Raw genomic sequence first — 20,341 nt, 5'->3', positions numbered from 1 at the left:
TAAAGAAGTAGTGCTATGATGTTACAGGTACTGTGATAAATGCAAATGCAGATCCTACTTTTCTGATTGCATGAAAAAAACAAACTGATTTTATTCTTATGGTGGTGTGTTCTTTATACTATGAGTTTTCCTAAAATTAGATATAAGAGATCACAAAATCGCCCTTTCAAGTGTTTCGCAATATATTGGATTTTAACCCCTGTATCATGATATGTATCGTTTCGCCAGATTCTTGCCAATACACAGCCATAGATGGTAGTCTCTTTTCCCTTTTTTTTTTTACCCTTTTACACCAATAATTTAAAACTTTAAAAATAAAGAATGTAATGTGTTTACAACACATTGTGTAGTGCCGCCTACTGTGTTTAAGCTCAGCCTGTATTCTATTTTATCAGAGTTTGGGCATTTGCAATTCTTCCTGCTCTATTGGATACGGGAAAGTTTATACTCCAGCAAACCACAGCCACTCATTTTCATGACAGAGTAAAAATAAATGTAAGTCTAGAGCTTTTACTGACATTACAGAAGCAGGAAAATGTTTTCCTGCTTCTGTAAATTATGGATAATGTCAGTCTGTTTTACTAGTTTAAGTACTTTAGGAGGACCATGAACTTGTTGATGACATGAGGTATGATATAAGCTAGATATTGCTAGATATAAACTGCATGCTGACCTGTGTGGGGCCTTGTCCAGTGAACAGAGCTTTGTAAGCAGACGCAGCTACTGACAGAGCTCCTTTCACCAGGCCGCTGGTGAGGCCTGGGTGCCTGAGAAGTGACAGTAAAGAGGTTATGTTCAAAATGTGACTGCTATGTGAAAGCCTTGACTCCATCTCCGATTCAGCACTTCTACACAAAGTATGGCGTATTAAATGAGAAATTAGGAATTAGATTTACTGTCACGTAAATAACAGTGCTAACAAGCTTGCAAACTGACTGTTGACAAACAGGTAGCAAGCTTGTTAGCTCAGATACAACTTTTTAAATAATTTATGTTTAATATTGAGAACATAATGTGAGTGGGTAGTAAACAAACCAGTAGAAAACAGAAAGAAACTCTGGTGCTTTTGTGACAGACCAGTGCATGCATGCTCTGGCTAGCTAACCCATAAGTGGTTAGCTCGCCAGCTTAATAGTTCACTGACTAGCCACCACCATGATTAAGTAAGCAATGGGCCTTGAAGCAGCCAGCAGTACAATCATTTATTCAAACTGCTGAGTTTAAATGTGTGTCTGTTTGAGGGTATGACCTGGGATCCTCAGGGTTCTCCTCCTTTGTGTCTTCAGTAGCTTCAGCATCATCTGTCTGAGTTTGTTCAGGACCAGAGGCTGTGGTACAAAAAAAAACATAATCCCTCAACATCTATGTTTTTGTTACATTTAATACATTTGTTTCAATAAGTGTTTTTGGTTTTACATTGCAATAATGCATCCCAAATTACATGACATACCTACATCCTGATGTCATCCCCTTTGTGAGATACGTCTACCTAAACTTTCAAATGTTGTGGTGCATAGTGTTGTTTTTCATTTGGTGGATACCCTTCTATTCCCATTTGGATAAATGGAGAAAAATGAAACAGATTAATTTAATTTCCCCTGTATAATATTCTTATGGCATTACTACCAGCAGCAACATTGACACTACTGAAACTGTTACTTGATCTTCAGCGGTCCTTGCTCTTACGTCCTTTTGTATCCGCTTTCTCAATCATCCTCTAGTAAAATAATTGAAAAGTGTTTGAGTTTTGTCTAACTGACTCTATAAAGTCGTCGGACCATATGCAGTTTAAACATTTGGTATTCTCCACAAATGCAAATATTTGGCAGTTTGGTACATACCGTTGTCACAGGGAGGTTTTCAAACCTGTAATTTTGACTCAGATCCAACAAAATGAACCTACTCCTTAAGACCAGTTAGAATTAACAAATCCCCTGCTGGGTAGAGGGTCTGTACCAGTACCAATGCAAGTACCCTTAAATAATGCCAATACCAAGAGAGTACTTTGATATCCATCATGTGGATGGAAGCTGTTTGTGTTCCACTGGCTAGCTAAAAACAGCAGCTCTGCAGTATGCTAATACAGCCGTTACCACTGATAGCGCTGTCTAAACCCAACAGGGTGGGACGCCGTTGTCGTTGAAGATTACCGATATCGAGTCCCGATACCCAGCCCTAGCAGAGATATTGCAATGTGCTTACCATCCTCAGTTTGGTACAGTTCAGAGCCATCTGCTCCCTCCCGGGCAGTGGCAGGGTCCACATCTGTTTTTCCACTGCTCCCTGGACTGCACAACATCAAGAGCAAAGATTTTTTTCAACCAGTGCATTAAACGTTAGGGTACCATCCAACATAAATAGAATAAGAACACTGTAAATGTTCAAATCAAAGCTGCACTGAGGAGTCTGGTAGCATAATGGTTAAAATGCAGAAGGCAAAATGCCAAGAACATTTAAACTCAAATTATAATTTTTTAGAATTGTCACCAACTCTAGAGAGCCTTTTAGTATTTTTTAGCTCATTGTTTAGGTTTTACAGCCTGTAACTCTACTGTTTTGATTTAGACTCACAGGTATCATCAAGCTTTTATTTCCAACAGCAACAGGCAGCTGGTTCCAGTGAAAATGCACTGATAAACTAACTGTGACCATATCGGCTCAGAACCAAAAAGGAGATAATAGAAGTTTGCTGGTGAACATATTGTAGCGTAGAGATCCAGATGTTCTTTCTCAAGAGTTCAACTCCAAACAAATGTTAACGTTGCTCTGTGTCTGCTGGATGTGTATACTCGTGACTGTGTGCTATCATGTTTAACTTAATGACAAAACAAAGAATATAAAGCTGCCTTTACAAATTTTTCCTTTTGCTGTTACTTAAGCCTAACTTTAGCCAGCTGATACATACTTTCTAAATTGTATTGGCACTAAAACAATAAACTGAAAAACATAACACATGCATTACAAATTAAAAAAACAATATAGAGTTTTATTTTTCAGTGGAATTTCAGTGCCAATGCTTCTTTTTTCAGTTCAGGTTTTGTTTTCAATGGCAAACTTTATTTTTTGATGCTATAATTTAACATCAGTGTCCATACAGTAGGTGATATGACATAACTCTGTGGTTGTATGTGCTGATACAATTAGTGCTGTGGAGATATACTTAATACAAAATGTATAAACACAAGAGGTAAACATAGAGGAAGTGATGAGCTTTCATCAGCATAAAATTAAAACAGAAGTGCATCAGAAAACAAGGAGGCATCTTGTTTCAATAGTATTAATTATACTTATATTATAAGTGCAGGTGTGGTAGTGGGCATGGTCTGTGCTCAGCTGCAGGGGAGAGATGTGTGGGAGTGGTTCAGGGGAACAGTGCCATGTTGAGTTTAATTGGCACAGCTGGAACTTGTTGCTAATCACGCTTCATCCTTTTAAGCAGTAGCAGGCTGAAGCTCCGGTTGGTTGGGACACACACACACCCAAGGAAGACGGAGACGGAGACGGGAACACAAGCCCGTCAGAGAGACTTGGCGTTCTGTGGACGCTGGACCGAGTGCGCCCCGAGAAGCCGGGCAGTGGGTGGGAGCGCACGACAGTCCGTATTTTGTGTTTGATTTAAACGAATAAAAAACCTTTGTTGAACATTACCTGTTCGAAGCATTCGTCTGTGTTGAGGAGGACTCACTAGTAGCAGCGAGACGGCTATAGCAGGCATGTCTCGAATATAAGCCTGTTTGGGCCTGCAGTTGTAAAAGGTATGCTGCTGTGTTTGAATTCCACCCTTCATACGGACCTTGTTGTAACAATGGCTTGAGGCGGTGCCACCACTTCTGGTGTCAGAGGCTCGTCATCCAGCGTCTGAGATGTACAAAGCATGTCGTTGGCACTGCTGGTGCCCAACACCACCATCCCTGGAACCACCACGGTGTTGTCCGCCTCACCTAGCTGCCCCTCTGGGGTTGAACAGCCTGGTTGGTCGTGAGATGGGGTTTCTGGGTCTGTGGGGATCTTGGTTGGGATGTCACCGGGCTGGGACAAAGCAGAGCTGCAATGGGACAAGAAATGGGGAATTAAAGGGAATGTGACAACATACACCCTCCAGTGGCTATAGTGAAAGTCCTTACCTAATTTTTTAATCTAGTGCAGTTCCAGTTGAAAACATGTCTGTAAAGAACTGGCCAAATTATTGCCCTGTGATGCTGCTGCTTTCAGCTTTCTCGAGAACCGCTCATTTTTGCTTTTGTCAAATTCAGCAAAAATCTCCTCACGGTCTGTTTGCTCTTCATACACAGCCCCGGCTCCCTGACCACCGCATGTAACCATTTTTTTTGCAGGCACCACAGATTTTCATTATCCAAACTGAGACTGCACAGTGACAGGTGCTGTTACTCTCGAGCCGATGGGTCACGTACCTGTACATGGATTCCCCCAGTGGCCGACTGGTGTCAAAGCAGTCGGGAAGGATGATGATGTAATCCTCTGAGGAGGTAGAGGAGGAGCGACTCCTTGAACCTTCTCTCTTCTCCCCTCCCTCTTTCTCCTTCTCCTCCTCTGGCCCCTTCTCCACACGGATGTTCTCCATGTGGGATCCCCTACCTTGAACTGCGTCGGGATCAACAAAACTGGTAAGTTTCACAGGCGATATGGGTACTGCCAGGGCACCACAAATCTTTAAGATAAGATAATCCTTTATTTGTCACCGCAATTTCTCTTTGGACAAGATTGTGCCTATATACCCTGTTTACAGTATTTAATCATGATGGCGTAGGTAAGTGGGGGCACGCAATTTGTCCACTATGGAGGAGTGCAATAGCTTGTCAAGCTATGCAAAGGCATTAACCACCAAAGATGACGAATGCAACGTAAACAAATTGACTTTGATAAATGGTGACTGACTTCCAGATCGGTGTGCTATTAATGAGTAAGTACAATACCTAAGCAAAGGGCCGAATATTGAGTGGCCAGATATATCTGTGTTTTTATTGGAGAAATGTAGCTTGTAACCTTACACCAGCAAGAAATTACGAGCATACAAGTCACAAGATGTGACAGGGGTTGTGCTTCCTGCTGTGGCCCTGCTGACACCAACTGCTACTACCATTATTATTATTATTATTAGTCAAATTACTATTACCTGTACCATTACGCATATTAGCTTTGCTTCCACCCTGAAGCCCTTCTGCTCTCTCGCCTCGCAGGTTTCCACGAACCATTGTGGTCCCTGGACCGTGGTCGTGCCTCCTGCTGTGACCCGGCTGACACCCACTGCTACTTTGATTATTATTATTAATCACATTACTAATACTATTCCCTATATCATTATTTTAATTCTACTATAGTCATTGCTGCTTTTATCAGTATTCTTAAAGTTTCCTTCATTACTCTGCTTACTACTGTGATTATATGAATCATTTATGTGATATACATTGAATGTGTTGTATCTCTGTTATGCTGTTCATTCTGTACAAATGACATCTATTGCATTCTGTCCATCCTGGGAGAAGGATCCCTCCTCTGTCGCTCTCCCATAGGTTTCTTCCTTTTTTCTCCCTGTTAAATGGTTCTTTTTAGGTGTGAGGGTTCCAGGACAGAGGATGTCGCATGTGTACAGATTGTAAAGCCCTCTGAGGCAAATTTGTGATTCTGGGCTATACAAAATAAACTGAATTGAATTGAAGATGCTTCCAACTACATTATCTGTGGTCGTGAGATTATTTTGTTTTAAAAACAAACGAGCAATTCGAATTGTGTCCCCAGATCAGTGCTAGTCAACACATTTAATAGCTAGCTTGCCATAAACAGCGCCTGCGTTTTGGTTTAACGAGTGACCCATTTTACTGGTGACTCTCAGCTGAATGTGTCGGGGTTGCTAATAGGGCGGCAGCTGTTGAAAACGCAAACGGATCATGTGATTTTTGCAACCAGTTAACAAAAGTGACCATATTTGGACTGTTGAGGATCGACATAAAGACATATCCTGTTCTGGTAGCGACCTGTCAATCACAAGGTAGCCCCGCCCAAAAGCATTCTGCTTTATGGTCTATTTGACTCTAAATTGACCATATTTTACAGAATGAAACTAGTGATTGAGAAAACAAAGTCATGTTTACAAAGAACGGAAGTAGGGTCATTTTCTCTATACAATCGGATTTGTTTTTGCAACCAGAGGAGTTGCATTGAGTTCAATCTTCAGAATCATAGATTGCCGCCTGGTTACTACAAGAAACCACAGACACAGTTGGCTGAAAGGCACCAGTTAAAACGGACGCTTATTAAACTGAAACATCTGTTGCTCCGAAAGGGTCGTCATCCTGTCTGAATTCTGTAGAACCTGACTCTGCTGACTCTTCCCTACTGCTGTTGGAATATCAGTTCTGACAACCAAACATGAACCGACCATACATTTTGATGTTGTGAACATTTTTGTTTTAAGCTTGCTAACTTGCCTGAAAGGCTTGGGCAAAACTTCACTTTCATCAAAAACATGCACACGCATATTTTTGATGATGTCGTCTGTAAAAGGGTCTTTAAAATACAGTTTAAAGGTGGTATGGGCCTAATAAATAGGTATATGACACAATACTGTGATCCTTTATTTTCAATAACATTTTGTTTTCCTAAATTCCCATGATTATCTTTTCTTAGCATGTGCTGGCATTATTTTTTGATGAATAACAGTCCCCTCAGCGCTTCTGTGCAGTGAATACAGGTTTTGTTTTTGATCTCTGTGTATTCTTGAAATAAACATTATGTAATAGTGAGCTTTACATGTGTTGGTAGGTGTATTACTGAACTTTGGACGGAGCCAGGCAAGCTGTTCTCCCTACTCTCTACACACAGATCATTAAACCAACATCAAATCTGTGTATTTCAGCTTTACAAGTCAAGAAACAAATTCAACCAGGAGGCCACTGAGGGAAACAGAAAGGCAAAAGCCAGTGAAAAAGAACAGGTTGTCTTATCTATGGGGCGGCTGTGGCACATGAGGTAGAGCGCTTGTCCCGTAACCACAAGGTTGGTGGTTCAAACCCCTCTACCGGCAACATGCCGAGGTGTCCTTGAGCGAGACACCTAACCCCAAGTTGCTCCCCGGGCGCTTCATTGCAGCCCACTGCTCCTCCGGGATGGGTTAAATGCAGAGAAATAATTTCCCCATTGTGGGACTAATAAAGGATTTATTATTATTATTATTATTATTATCTCTGGCCTTTTGTCTTTTCCTGTTGTGCTGCTGACCAAACAGCTCATGTTAACAAAAACTTTGAAAAGGAACCGTTGAAAATAAGAAGTGTGGTGAATTTTACGTTCTATTTTTCATCAACAAATAAAAACTTAACGATAGCATAACGCATAAATGGACTATTGAAATAATCAATGCAGTCAAGTCTCATTCAACAACATCAAACACTGCAGCTCCTGGTTATTAACATCTTCACCCTTCTAAACAAAATATCTCCTGTTCAGAAGATATTGTATTTGCTTGACCTGTTGCACTGCTGTTAAGAAGTAGCATCTTGCATTCAGGAAAGTTCTGTCTCTATCAGTAATGCTTTATGACGCTAGATGTTCTTGAAAGAAACATTTTTTTTGCGTTTTTTACCTTGATTAGATTGACAGATTGAGACTGGAAAGGGAGGGTACGACATGCAGCACAGGGCCTCAGGTCAGATTTAAAACAAAGAAACAATTTTTCACCCAGGAGGCTGCTGTTCATTCCCTGTGTGAAACGAGAAGTCAACGTGGCCATATCCGTCACGTAACTTCCGTACTTGTCAATTAGGTATATGAAACACAAATGTCTTAGTGTATGAAAGATTCATCCAATCACTTAATGATTAACAATCCCATGCAATGAACCAGAGATAAGACAAAGTCATTCTTTTGCAAGACTCCAGTCTTAGCTACTGTATGAAGTACCAAAACCAACAACTTCCATGTCAGGTCCATGTTCTTAAATGTGTGGTTCATGTCCTAATAAGTCATCAGGTCCTCTTCACCAAACTTAATGCATTTTAGTTTTTTTAACAGATCAAAATGCTTTTGAGTTATTTGTATTCGGGATTTTTTTTTAAACAAATGTTAAAACATTTTTAATCTCTTTCTGAATCAATTGGGGGGCTGCACGGTGGTGTAGTGGATAGCACTGTCGCCTCACAGCAAGAGGGGCCTGGGTTCAATTCCCGGGCCAGACAACCTTCTGTGTGGAGTTTGCATGTTCTCCCCGTGTCAGCGTGGGTTCTCTCCGGGTTCTCCGGCTTCCTCCCACAGTCCAAAGACATGCAACTTCATTGAAGACTCTAAATTGCCCGTAGGTGTGAATGTGAGTGTGAGTGGTTGTCTGTCTATATACGTCAGCTCTGCGACAGACTGGCGACCTGTCCAGGGTGTACCCTGCCTTCGCCCATTGACAGCTGAGATCAGCTCCAGCACCTGCGACCCTTAACTGAATAAGCAGGTTACGGAAAATGAATGAATGAATGGATTGGCCTTACATCCCTCACAAAAATGTAATTAAAATAAATTGAAAATAATTGACTTAATGAACATCATGATGTTCATTAAGTCATTTATGGTCCAATTTAGAGTCAAATAGACAATGAAGCAGGATATGCTTTAAGGCGGGGCTATAGTTATAAAAACAACACAAGTTTGTTTGGCTACACTCTAAACAGATATGCCATATGCTCTTCTGTTATATTTATCAATTATCTGACAAAGTTACTACTCAACGAGTGTTTGCTCCTGTTGTTGCCTTGCTTTCTTGAGGCAGCAGAAAGTGATTGCACAATTGGCTACCAAATACCTGGTCTTAAGTCAATGGTGCAGTATTTTCCTGCTATCTAAAAAGGTGCATAATTCAAACAGTCAGATGCACAGACATAAGCGGTTGCGTCTACTTGTTACACAAAAGTGATCACACAGCAGCGCATCTCTTTCTCAGTTAAATAGGTCAGTAGTACATTTGCTCATGTGCAGTCAAATGGAGTTGTTGATGGAGCAGAGCACTGGGGTCCTACCATAGACCACATGCCTGTCCCTTCTTACTATCCACATTATGCAACAGCAACATTAATTCATAGGTAGGTACAGTCTTGGGCTGTACCAAATGGTTGGAAGCTTAGAATCTTCATTAATACACAGTTGTTTTTGTGTTCAAGGCTGGTATTTTTGCCCAGTTGCAGATAAAAATCAGGCTACAATAATATTTTTTGTTTTATACTATTAGTAGATTAGGATTCCATTTGTGGCTGCATGGGATCCAAACATTTCCAACAACTCTAGAGCTTTGTAAAACATCGGAAGTTGATTGAAAAAACATATATGTAATCATTTTCAAAAATTCCCAAAATGTTTTTATCTAACCAAATATTCTTCAATCCATATTTGCTGGCCTAAGCTTTTCATTAAGAACATTATTACTGCTAGAAAATCTGCCAATTTGCTGAATTTCCATTTAAATAGTAATGCATCAGGTCCAAACATAGACTGTATATAAGAAGTGGACGCTGGTTTGTGGACTGGGGTTTTTGAAACCTTGAGTTTGGCCGTTGCCATCTTAAATTGTGGACGCGCCATCTTGTTTTTTTGCAAACAGAAGAGTCATCCCCTGATGAGTAGTAAATGATTTGGACATACATTTGAAAAACATGCCTGCTACTTAGCTAAGGTTAAAGTGATGTTGTTCTCCAACTTGGTTGGATCAGATGGATGGCTCTGTATGATTGTTATGCATGATGTTGCAGTGTGATTATAGTGCTTAAGACATAGTGAAGCAATAGGGGTCAAATTGGCATCATAATTCAGGGTGTTAGGGCAAGGCTCCATAACCGAGCCAGGTCTCCAACCACACAGGGTTCCTCCTCCAGCGGTGGCCCTTTTAAACAGGGTCCCTCCTGGAGTACTACCAGTCCTCAGATACCTATTGCAGGTGCACCTGGGTTTTAAAATGAGTGGAAGATGACACTCTGATGTCAGTTTGATTTATGTTAGGCCCAAAACACACCAATGATTAATTAAGAGTCTAAATACAACCCCTTTTCCCCTTGCGCATTACTTTTACACATTACTCGTTTTGCAAAAGTTAAGTGGGAGATTTCCTAAATGCACTTGCGCCATGCACTTTAGACAAGCGGTCCCCAACCACCGGGCCGCGGACCGTTACTGGTCTGTGGGTCATTTGGTACCAGGCTGCAGAGAAAGAATAAATAACTTCTATTATTTCCATTTAAAAAAAATACGGAGTAGACTGGACATAAGGATCACACTTCGGGTGTCATTGTCTCCCATTACCCCCAGATGGGACGATCTCGTTGCAGAGAAACAAGCTCAGGGCTCCCACTGATTCAGCGTTATGGCGAGTTGTATTTTTAATGCGTTTTATATTTGTTTTCATGCCGGTCGTATCATTTTATTTCGTCATGTTTATCCGCCACACCTTGAAAGCTGGTCCATGAAAATATTGTCTTACATGAAACCGTTCCATGGCGCAAAAAAGGTTGAGGACCTCTGCTTTAGACCATGTGCTTAGACCATTCAAACCAATGGTTTGAATAGGGCACTTTAACTTTCAAGTGAAAGGTGAGCAAGAATTTTTTAATTGTGACAAATCAAGTCGAGTCTAGTCATTAGAGTCATGACTCAAGTAGTGTCCACACCATTGCAGTTAACTATCAAATCAAACAATGTGCAAATATAAAATGGTCCAATTAGGAACCATTGTTATCATCTGATGTCAAATGGTATCTCAGCTCAACCACTCAATGGCTTGGTTTTCTGTTGTTACCTGTGGTTGTGTGCTCCTGCAGTGTTGAGGACCTGGGCGGAGCAATAAGCGGGGTCGGGGCTGAGCTGGGGCCGGGTCCCAGGGTCGAGGCCACATACAGTGGAGCTGGCAGGGAGGCTTTCAGTGGGGGAGGGAGGGAAGCCTTCAGCGTAGTTGGTGGTTTCAGAGGGCTTTTAGAGGTGCTGGGGCTGCTGTCTGGGCTCTCTTCGGATTTCACTGTTTTACTCTTCACACAGGAGGAGGAGGAGGAGGAGCCGCCCTGAGCAGCCGGACGCACCACTGGGGGCAAACAGGAAGTCCACCATTTAATACTGTATAGTAATACTTTACTATTTCAATCAAATGTAAACAAATGTAGTCAAAGTCCAAAGAGAGTTCTTTACTCACTGGGATAATATTCCATAATTTAACAATGCCAGAGGCCACTAAACCCAAAAGACATCTATCCCATAATTGTGAAACTTATTATGGGAAAAATGTTTTTTTGAAAACTCACATGACGGCAGGCTATGTTTAGAGATGTTTAAGGTGAATAGAAAATGTCTTTTGGGTTTAGAGTAAGAAAAAAAGGACTAATTGTAACTCTTCCAATAAAGTCATAACAAAGATGGTGCTGGATTTAATTCTCGCTCAAAGACTAATGCAACTGGACTGGTCACACTACCTGTCAAAAACTCTCTAGTTTATCTTAAAAGTACCCTAAAATAGAGCTAGACCAATAGTGGATTCTTAAATGCCCATATAATAACAACAATTGTTGGGGGAGGAAAAGGCCGATATAACATGCTTCAACCTACTTTTGTCATCTACTTTTGCATACAATGTTGTTTTAGTGTGAATTGGTGGATAACATTGTTGGATTATGTTATGTTTATTTACAATGGCCGATTGTGGCTTACGATGCATTACTTCAGCTGCACATCCCATTACATTGTTAAATGCCACTCTTATAAACCATTAATGTTCCTGCATATTCCCGTGTGCAATTGCATGTCTTGTATTTTGGACAGAGAGAAGATAGTGTTGCTTTATATATCAGAGATAACTTTAGTGGGGAGAAATATTCTGAAAAGGGGTAAGATAAGACATGAATACAACGTAACTGCTTTCCGCAACATCAGCTGTTCATTTGGACTATAAAGTTTTAGCCTACATTTTTTTAAACACAAAAAGTGGAGAGTGGAGAGTTGGAGAATTGCTTTTTGTAAAAGTATTTCTGATATTGATTTTATTTAAAAACATAATTTTAAGTCTGGCACGTATTTATGGCTGGAACTCACTGCGTTCCCAAGGTGACTTGTTTTTTTTTAATTCACCAAAGTCAAACAAAACTAACCCTGTGTTCTGCATTTCAAATTAGGTTTTTGGCTTGTGGCTTTGAAGAGAGCATACATGGATTAAACTACTCCCTGTCGGAAACGGCTATCTGACAACAAAGTGATGCAATAGGAGATAGTGAACTCTTTGAATGATATATATCTTTTTTTTCTAGGGGGCCTTTGATTTAGGTTGCTAATTTTTTTTTTGCTGCCGTTCCCATCAACGGCACTACATTGTTTGCTTATGTGCGGTAACTCCTTTTTGTTTCTTGAAGCAGGGAGCATGCTGACCTCTATTGGAGGCCATACCCTGACTATGGATAAGTACCTTATAAAACCACAATTCAAAACACCCAAACTATTCCTTCAAGTAAAGGAACTCCCCCCAAAAGGAAAAGCTACAGTGGAAAAAGTAATAGCTGTAACAATGGCTACACTGAATTCCTGTGAACCATAAAGTCAGAGTGTAAAAAAGATTGCCTACCATTCAATGAGCTCATATTTTCCACATACTTTCCCATAACAGATTTCATGAGCTGCTGGGTGACTGAAATGTCCAGGTTCTATCAGATAACTATCCAGGACTGTGATATGTAAATATGGATTTATTACACGTTCCAAAATTATCAATGTTTGGAAAAATATTGATTACCATTCTCATAATGCTGGATGAATTTATTCACATTAATATTTCTCTGCTCTTACTTTTATCAACAAAGTAAAAGGCAACAGGAATTGGTTTAAAAAGTACATATTTTTAGACTCATAACCCCTGCTGACAGATGTTTACCTGGCCCTGGGCGGGACCCTCTCAAAGGGGCATGGTCAGGGGCCTCCTCTAGGGTCATTGAGCGAATCACAGTCTCGCAAACAAACTGAGTCCCGCTGATGTCATCCTCCCCTTCCTCCTGAGCCGGGACTCCGCCCCCCTCTGCTCCAGATCTCGCCCCATGAGGGACATCTGTGGACCAGTAACAGGGGGACAAATTTTATGTCTGTAAGACAGATCAGGGACCACCTTTATTAGTGCCAGGTTCTTCTTGTGCATACATTTAGAACCACTGCTGACCATAAGTACCAACAATTCGCAGTGGTACGCAGGTAAAAATCAGGAAAACGGATTCCTAAATCGACACATGAAAGAAACTATTGTCAACGATGCACGCATTATTGATAGATTGTCAATAATGATGAGGTACGTTTCAGCTGTTATTTGGAAACCAAGGAAATAATTTCTATCAGAGGGAAATGATGCCCCTCAATGCCTTTATTTCATCTTGTTCCTCAGCATTACTGAACCCCTGTGGCTCCTATAACACACAGTTACATGTGGTTTTATTCTGGAACGGTCGGATCAAAGGCTGACAAAGTGCATTGCTGCCTCTCGTAATGGGTTGAAGAAGAAAGCGTTTTGGTCTTTGCAAACTGAAATAATGTACGCGTTTATTTGCATATAGAGCAGGAAAGAGATATCTGATCAAAAGTGGTCAATCCAGGCGCATGTGGAGATGTATTCTAATGCCAGGTGTGAACAAGGCCTAAGGGACACAGAGTTTCTGTCAGTGACATTCATTTGTAATCAGCATGCTTTTACAAGGTTTACATCCAGGTACCACTCAGTTCAATTAAAATCATTAAATGTATATCAGAATTAAGCATTTTTCTGTCTTGAGGACAGGAAGATGAATTATCAGTTGATCATCAGGTCTGTGCTTGACTAAAGAATTTATCTTCATGCTGCAAACTCTACCTTTAAACCACCTGGTGCTGTTTATTATTGTGCTTTGCATTTCATTACAGGAGATAAATAAATTCTGCACTTTTCACTGCATACTATATGAAGAAGTAAGCTGGTCCTCAGTAGCAACAAGAAGAGAACGATATTCTATCACTTTCATTTGTAAAGGTCTCCTGCAAAAGCTGCCTTAGTATATCCCTTCTATTCTCTTCTCTTTTTGTCTGTGATGTTGTTTAAATCTACAATTGTTTTCATCTTGAAGGGGTTAAGGGTACTGAACTTTCAAAGGGAAGTGTTGACCATATATGACTCTCTTGGGGCAGTAATAGAGAACAGAATCGCATTTCCATTAAGTGATGTTTTTTACATCCATCCAAAGATGCACTTTATGATTCCCTTTATAGATCAGCCTTAGCTAAACAAGCTTAGTAATAGTGTTTGATGTCAATTCAAACCAGATTTCCGTTTTAGTTACGAGGATATGTTTAAAATTTTGTATATTATTTATTCTCATTATTATCTACCCAAGATTTTTACGTTTTTTAGACATTTTGAAGAGAAAAAAAATAAATTATATAACATTTTTAGTGAAGAGGTGAAAATGAAACACCAAAGCATAGTTAAAATGTAGTTCTACCTTGCCATTTGCAAGTGCCTTCATCATTTCAAGTGTTGATTGTAAAAAAAAAAGAAATGTTATTTCTATATTCATAAATGCTAGTCTGTTCAGCAAAAGCAGATTGATGTAAAACAGGTGAAATCTATCAGTGTTCTTTGTATGAGGGTGTGAGTATATCTGTTAAAGAAATACAAAGATTTGTGTTCACGCATCACGGGTCCTACACAAACATCTTGAACTTATTCTGGGCATGAATCTCAGATCACATTCAACTCTCACTCATTTCTATTGCTGCATTTTAGATTTTACTTAATTTACTAACCTAGCAGCAAAAACTCCATCAAGAACCTTACAAAAACCTTGAATAGAAAACTCCTTTACCCATGATGCTATTGATGACTTCAGTTTCTTCCTGGATAAGAGCCAAAGAGGGACTGCCCTTGTCCTGCAGGTATCCATCTTGAGGCAGAGGGGACATACATGGAGTCAAGTCTGGACAGAAAAAAACATCAGAGTCAGTTCTCTACAGAGACCAACAAGTTACATCTCCTTGGACCCCTTTGAAAACGAGATGGTTCATCTCAAGGGGTTTGTACTAATAAATAATTTCCATACACTGATACAGGTTAGTGTATTTCTAAAAACAACAGGAGCTGGATTTTCTTTTAAATACATGTCCCACTGTCTTATTATTCACTCTACTATAATATCAGACGTCTGAATCCTTGATACAAAATAGTTGACTTTGACTCAAGCTCCCTTAACCAACCAGTAGCAACAGGAAACTACAAGAACTCGTCTTACCAGCAGGGGTGTTGTTTGGGACACTCTCCAACTCTTGGACGATGTTGATGTCCAACAGCTCAAAAGATAGAAGATCCTGAGAGATGAACAGATAGCTAATAGAACGCCTTTGAGCTGCATTATGGAAAATATAGGAGCCTGTGTTTTAGTAGTTAGGAGACCCATTCAAAGGATTAAAAGTCAGGATATCGCAGCTGCTGTTCTGATTTTTTGACCAAATCTTTTTACTGATCGGTCTCTTGTGACTTTCCAGAATGATTTAAATGTAAACTTAATCACTCAGATAAGTCAGTCATTTATTAAGAGAGAATTCCAAACATTTTCTGGTTGCAGCCTCTCCAATTTGAAGATTTGCAGCTTTTCTCTGCTGTTTTTTATTTATTGTAAACCTGACCATCTTTGGGTTTTGGACTGGTGGCTAGACAAAACAAGACATTTGAAGGCATCACCTCAGGCTCTAAAAATCTAAAGCAAAAAGAGAGGGATATTGAATTAAAAAATAACTCCTATCGATGATACTATATTTGCTACTTACTGCTTGTTCTTCACAATAAATACACTTTAATGTCACAGCAGCGGTCAGCCTTTATTTGAAATTTGAAAAGTGTTGAAGCAGATTTTTTATAAAATGTAATTTATTACACTTTAAAGAAAGGGTAAGGGCTCAGGTAAGGGCTGAAATTACATTATAATTAATAACAAACTTTTACTTACAGGAGTTTTAAAAAAAAGTGCAGAGTGCCTTCTCATTCCATTATATTGAAGAGAAGGTTGACATCACTACGGCCGTTATCTCCAACACTAGATTGATCATTAGCACTACAGGTAGGAGGAAAATATGCGTTTTTAATTTTGAGGAGAACTGTCCCTTAAAAGTGATCATTCCACACTGATGTATCACCAATTACAATCCAGTAGTATAATATATATATATTTCTCTGAAATGGGCCAATCTGCATAATCTTTCTTTAAGTATTTGTTGATGATTATACATCTGTACTTTCACTATACTTAACACTATTTTTTTCTACACTGTGCCAATTGCTACTTGTATTAAAAGTAAAGGGTCTGAGTACTTATCCCACTGCTGTATGTGGGTTAAATATTAGACAACAATTTCATTGTGTGACTGTGATTATGAGGTTGATGAAGTGTAATTATGAAATTGCATAAACCTACAAAACAACACATTTATATTTCACAATCCTAAAAAGCATGCTGGTGTATGATTGTCTTCACTTATAGTCAAAAGGTGATCTGTAGTAACCAATTGGCTTTCGCGTGTGAAAAGTGTACAGATGAGTAATGATTGCAGATTGTATTACCTGTGCAGTGAGCAGGTCCACAGATGGGATGTAGTACTCCTCTTGGTCTACTGACATTAGTGGCTGCTCCCTTGCTGCACAGGCTTTTCCATTCTTTGCGACTGGGTTCTTTCCCTGCAGACAAAGTAAAATCTATTCAGTTACATATTGTACACATTACACTATATGTGCATTTATATATCAGTGTTTATTTCTGATTATCCATAGAAGGGTCTATCTGCGGAGCTCCAGACTCGGGCCCACCTCCTCCGTTGGAACATTGTCGGTCCAGAGATTGAATAAGGAAATGACATCTGAAATTGTGTATGCCAGAGACGATCACAAGGTTACGGTAATGTTGGGACCTCACTATGTGGGGATAAGAGGAACCAGCTGTTTAGAGCTATAAGCCTGGACACAGAAGCCTACTTGCAAAAGCAAAAGCCTTAAAAAAGTATCTGCTGCTGTACCACCAGAGTTCAAAACGGCTTTCTTCCTATGGGGTGAGACTCCTTAACTCAATCCTCTAGCCTTCATATATAATATAATATATATATTTTTTCTTTCCTATGTTGCAAATTGGGACTACAATCAAAATTGTTGTGCAACCCTGTTGTACATGATAAATAAAAACCTTGTAAACTTGTGCCGGAGGTTAGGGTTAGTACTTAAAGACACAACAAACATTTGCGTCTTTACCAGGACAAGCTGCAGTTAACCCGCTGATGGACCCATTATTGTTTTAGGTTTAAATGCTTTCCCCTCCCTTTCACTTACCCACACACACATAAACACAACATGCTTGTTTAATGTATTTAAAGTGCTCATAACTGCTTTGTTATTGTAGCTGTAGAGTAGAAAACTTTATTTTGCCTTTTAAAGTGCAATTTTCTGCCATATTTCTGCATATGTTGTGATGATAGTTGGTTGTGATGCTCATTGCTCTGGCATTGGTGGTGATCCCAATAATACTAATGCCAATAAAGAAGATTTTATCAATATTAATAATTCTATTAATATGTCATTAGCAAACTAAAGTTAACGTAAACTGAAATTATTACATTAAGCTTTAAGCTATTTTTTCCCCTGCTGTTGTGCTAATGTTAGTTAACAACATTAGCATATCTTGCTAACATTATCAATTTCAGGTTAGTAAAAGTAATTTGCTGCTTAACATTACGTAATCTAACTTCATAAGTTACAGTTATGTTGAAATATTAAGGTTGTATTATAACCTTGGTGTAACTGGTGGCATGGACATGATGCAATGGACGTAGTACAATGTATTGAATATATGCCCAGTAGGCTATTACCTATTAAAAAGGTATTATGTTATTTGTTAGTTGATATTTGTAAACACAGCATTCAAACTTGACTCCTCCTCTTCAGCTCAACGAGGAGAGAGAAAAGCAATGGTTGAGCGAGCTTTATAGTGAATGAAGAGTGGAAGCAGCCCATAGTGAGAACATAGCAGGTAATCAGAATAAATAATAATTATTTTCTAATTGTAATGCCATCTTTATATTACAAAGCACAAATAAAAACATCCACACCTTCTCACAACCCTGTGAGGAAGGTGCAGAATTGCCAGATTTTGAATGAGGGCAGCAAAATAAGAAGAAAAGAGAAAATGTAGGCAAATGTCAGGGTCTTTGCAGATACAGACACCACCACAGACTTCTTGTGGGTCACAAGCGATGATTGAGAGGGATTATTTTAGTATCAGTCTATATACTTGTTTCTTTAAAGAAATTTCTCCATATCATACCTTTAACGATCAGCGTGATAAAATAATGCACTGAGCAATATACAGCAGCATGTGAACGTCTATAAAGAAGTGTTATAAACACACTCAATTTCCACCTTAACACGTGTGATAACACATGATTTTTCCACCAGGGGGTCCAGGCGAGGGAGATGGGTCCCAGCACCAGAGATGCCAGAGCCTGGTGCTCTGAAGGGGGACCATATTGATTAATTCAGACATGCATTCATATCCACGCATTAAGTCATGAGATTCCAGTTTCCATTCATCCACCCATTCGTTCTACCTGCGGTGTGACACAAGGTGACACCAGTATCCCATCAGCCATCATGGGCGCTGGGGCCAGAGGATCAACCACTATGCTGCACCAGACCCGGGGTCCAAACTGCTCTCCAGCGTGGGCCAGACGCCAGTGGGAGGTGTAGGATCCCTCTACAGCGGGAGCACACAGCGCCACACTCACTATTCCAACCTGGCCAACGGAAAAAAATCTGTGTTTTAAAGACATTTAAAGAAAGCAGTGAAAACAGAGCAGTTTGGTGCTGAACACATCCACGTGATTCAGCGGTATAAAGAGACAACAAGAAGGATCAAAAGTTTAGGGTACTTCTCCAAATAAAAGTGTAAATGAAAATTTTCTCTGACCTGTCCTGGCTGGAGAAAGGGAACAGACACTTCTCTCCAACGGTCCCCTGAACCAACTGCCAGGTTTCCCCACATGAACTTCAGCTGCAGGTAGCAACACAAGGCAAAATATGATGCTCATTGATCAATGGTAGTTTTTTTTTATCAACAGTATAACACAATAAATCAATAATTTAATGAACAATCAGCCAAATGACTGTGTGTTAAATTAAAGGTGTCACTTCATATTGAAAAACCCACAGAGAATTAACACTAACTCTGACGCCTTAAAATACATATTGAAAATACATTATGAGGCCTAACATGCAATTTACCTTGGTGCTGCTTTTCCTCCATTTTTATTAGGGACAATTCAAACTGACTGTTTAGCACCCTAAAAGGTTGCAAATCCTCAGTAAGTATGCTCTAAGAGTCAACAGCAAAGCTAACGGCAAAGATTTCTTTGCTCTAAATTCTTTTTTTTTTTTATTGGTGAAGCAATGTGACAACAAAAAAAAAAAAAAAAAAAAAAAAAAAAAGTGACATAAACATTGAAGACAGACTTAAGTCATTCAGACAACAACATAAAGCAGTTACAATGACGTAGGAAATGAAATGATAAGAGTCAACGAGTATAGAGTTAGATTGGGTTATGTAGGGTGTGTGTGTGTGTGTGTGTGTGTGTGTGTGTGTGTGTGTGTGTGTGTGTGTGTGTACCACCTCAGCTGGCCCCCTTTCGACGCGAAGGAGCAGCGGCTCTACTCCGAGCTCCCTCCGGATGTCTGAGCTCCACACCCTATCTCAGCCACCCTACAAGGGAAGCTCATTTCGGCCGCTTGTATCCGCAATCTCATTCTTTTGGTCACTACCCAAAGCTCATGACCATAGGTGAGGATTGAAACGTAGATGGACTGGTAAATCGAGAGCTTTGCCTTACGGCTCAGCTCCTTCTTCACCACAACGGTCTGGTACAACGCCTGCATCACTGCTGACGCTGCACCAAACCGCCTGTCCATCTCAAGCTCCATTTTACCCTCACTCGTGAATAAGATCCCGAGATACTTGAACTCCCTCGCTGGGGGCAGTGACTCCCTCCCAAACCAGAGGGTGCAATCCACCGTTTTCCGGCAGAGAACCATGGCCTCAGACTTTGAGGTAAGATGATATGACTCTCATCCCGACCGCGTCACACTCGGCTGCAAACCGCCCCAGTGCAGGTGAAGGTCACGTTCTGAAGGAGCCAACAGAACCACATCATCCACAAAAAGCAGGGATGCGATTCTGAGGTCCCCAAACCGTACACTCTCCTCCCCCCGGCTGCACCTTAAAATCCTGTCCATGAAAATCACCAACAGGATTGGTGACAAGGGAAAGCCATGGCGGAG

At 40.1% G+C, this 20,341-nt stretch overlaps 1 protein-coding gene across 1 annotated transcript in view; it reads right to left on the bottom strand.

Annotated features, from left to right (window-relative positions):
• The window catches only part of nbr1b (NBR1 autophagy cargo receptor b), a 39,900-nt gene that overhangs the window by 4,294 nt on the left and 15,265 nt on the right, over positions 1–20,341 (bottom strand). The window contains exons 11-22 of the mRNA XM_054607192.1: positions 18,978–19,061; positions 18,619–18,804; positions 16,589–16,702; positions 15,264–15,339; positions 14,841–14,951; positions 12,893–13,063; positions 10,784–11,062; positions 4,413–4,602; positions 3,794–4,045; positions 2,203–2,288; positions 1,250–1,328; positions 674–767 (exon numbers count right to left, since the gene is read on the bottom strand). Of these exons, the coding sequence (XP_054463167.1) occupies positions 674–767; positions 1,250–1,328; positions 2,203–2,288; positions 3,794–4,045; positions 4,413–4,602; positions 10,784–11,062; positions 12,893–13,063; positions 14,841–14,951; positions 15,264–15,339; positions 16,589–16,702; positions 18,619–18,804; positions 18,978–19,061 (1,722 nt within the window). The remainder of the gene's footprint in view (positions 1–673; positions 768–1,249; positions 1,329–2,202; positions 2,289–3,793; positions 4,046–4,412; positions 4,603–10,783; positions 11,063–12,892; positions 13,064–14,840; positions 14,952–15,263; positions 15,340–16,588; positions 16,703–18,618; positions 18,805–18,977; positions 19,062–20,341) is intronic.

Source organism: Anoplopoma fimbria, chromosome 11 (assembly GCF_027596085.1).
Source record: "Anoplopoma fimbria isolate UVic2021 breed Golden Eagle Sablefish chromosome 11, Afim_UVic_2022, whole genome shotgun sequence".
NCBI classification, from domain to species: domain Eukaryota; kingdom Metazoa; phylum Chordata; class Actinopteri; order Perciformes; family Anoplopomatidae; genus Anoplopoma; species Anoplopoma fimbria.
Note: the sequence above shows the minus strand (reverse complement) of the source record. Positions and strands in the feature narration are given on the sequence as shown.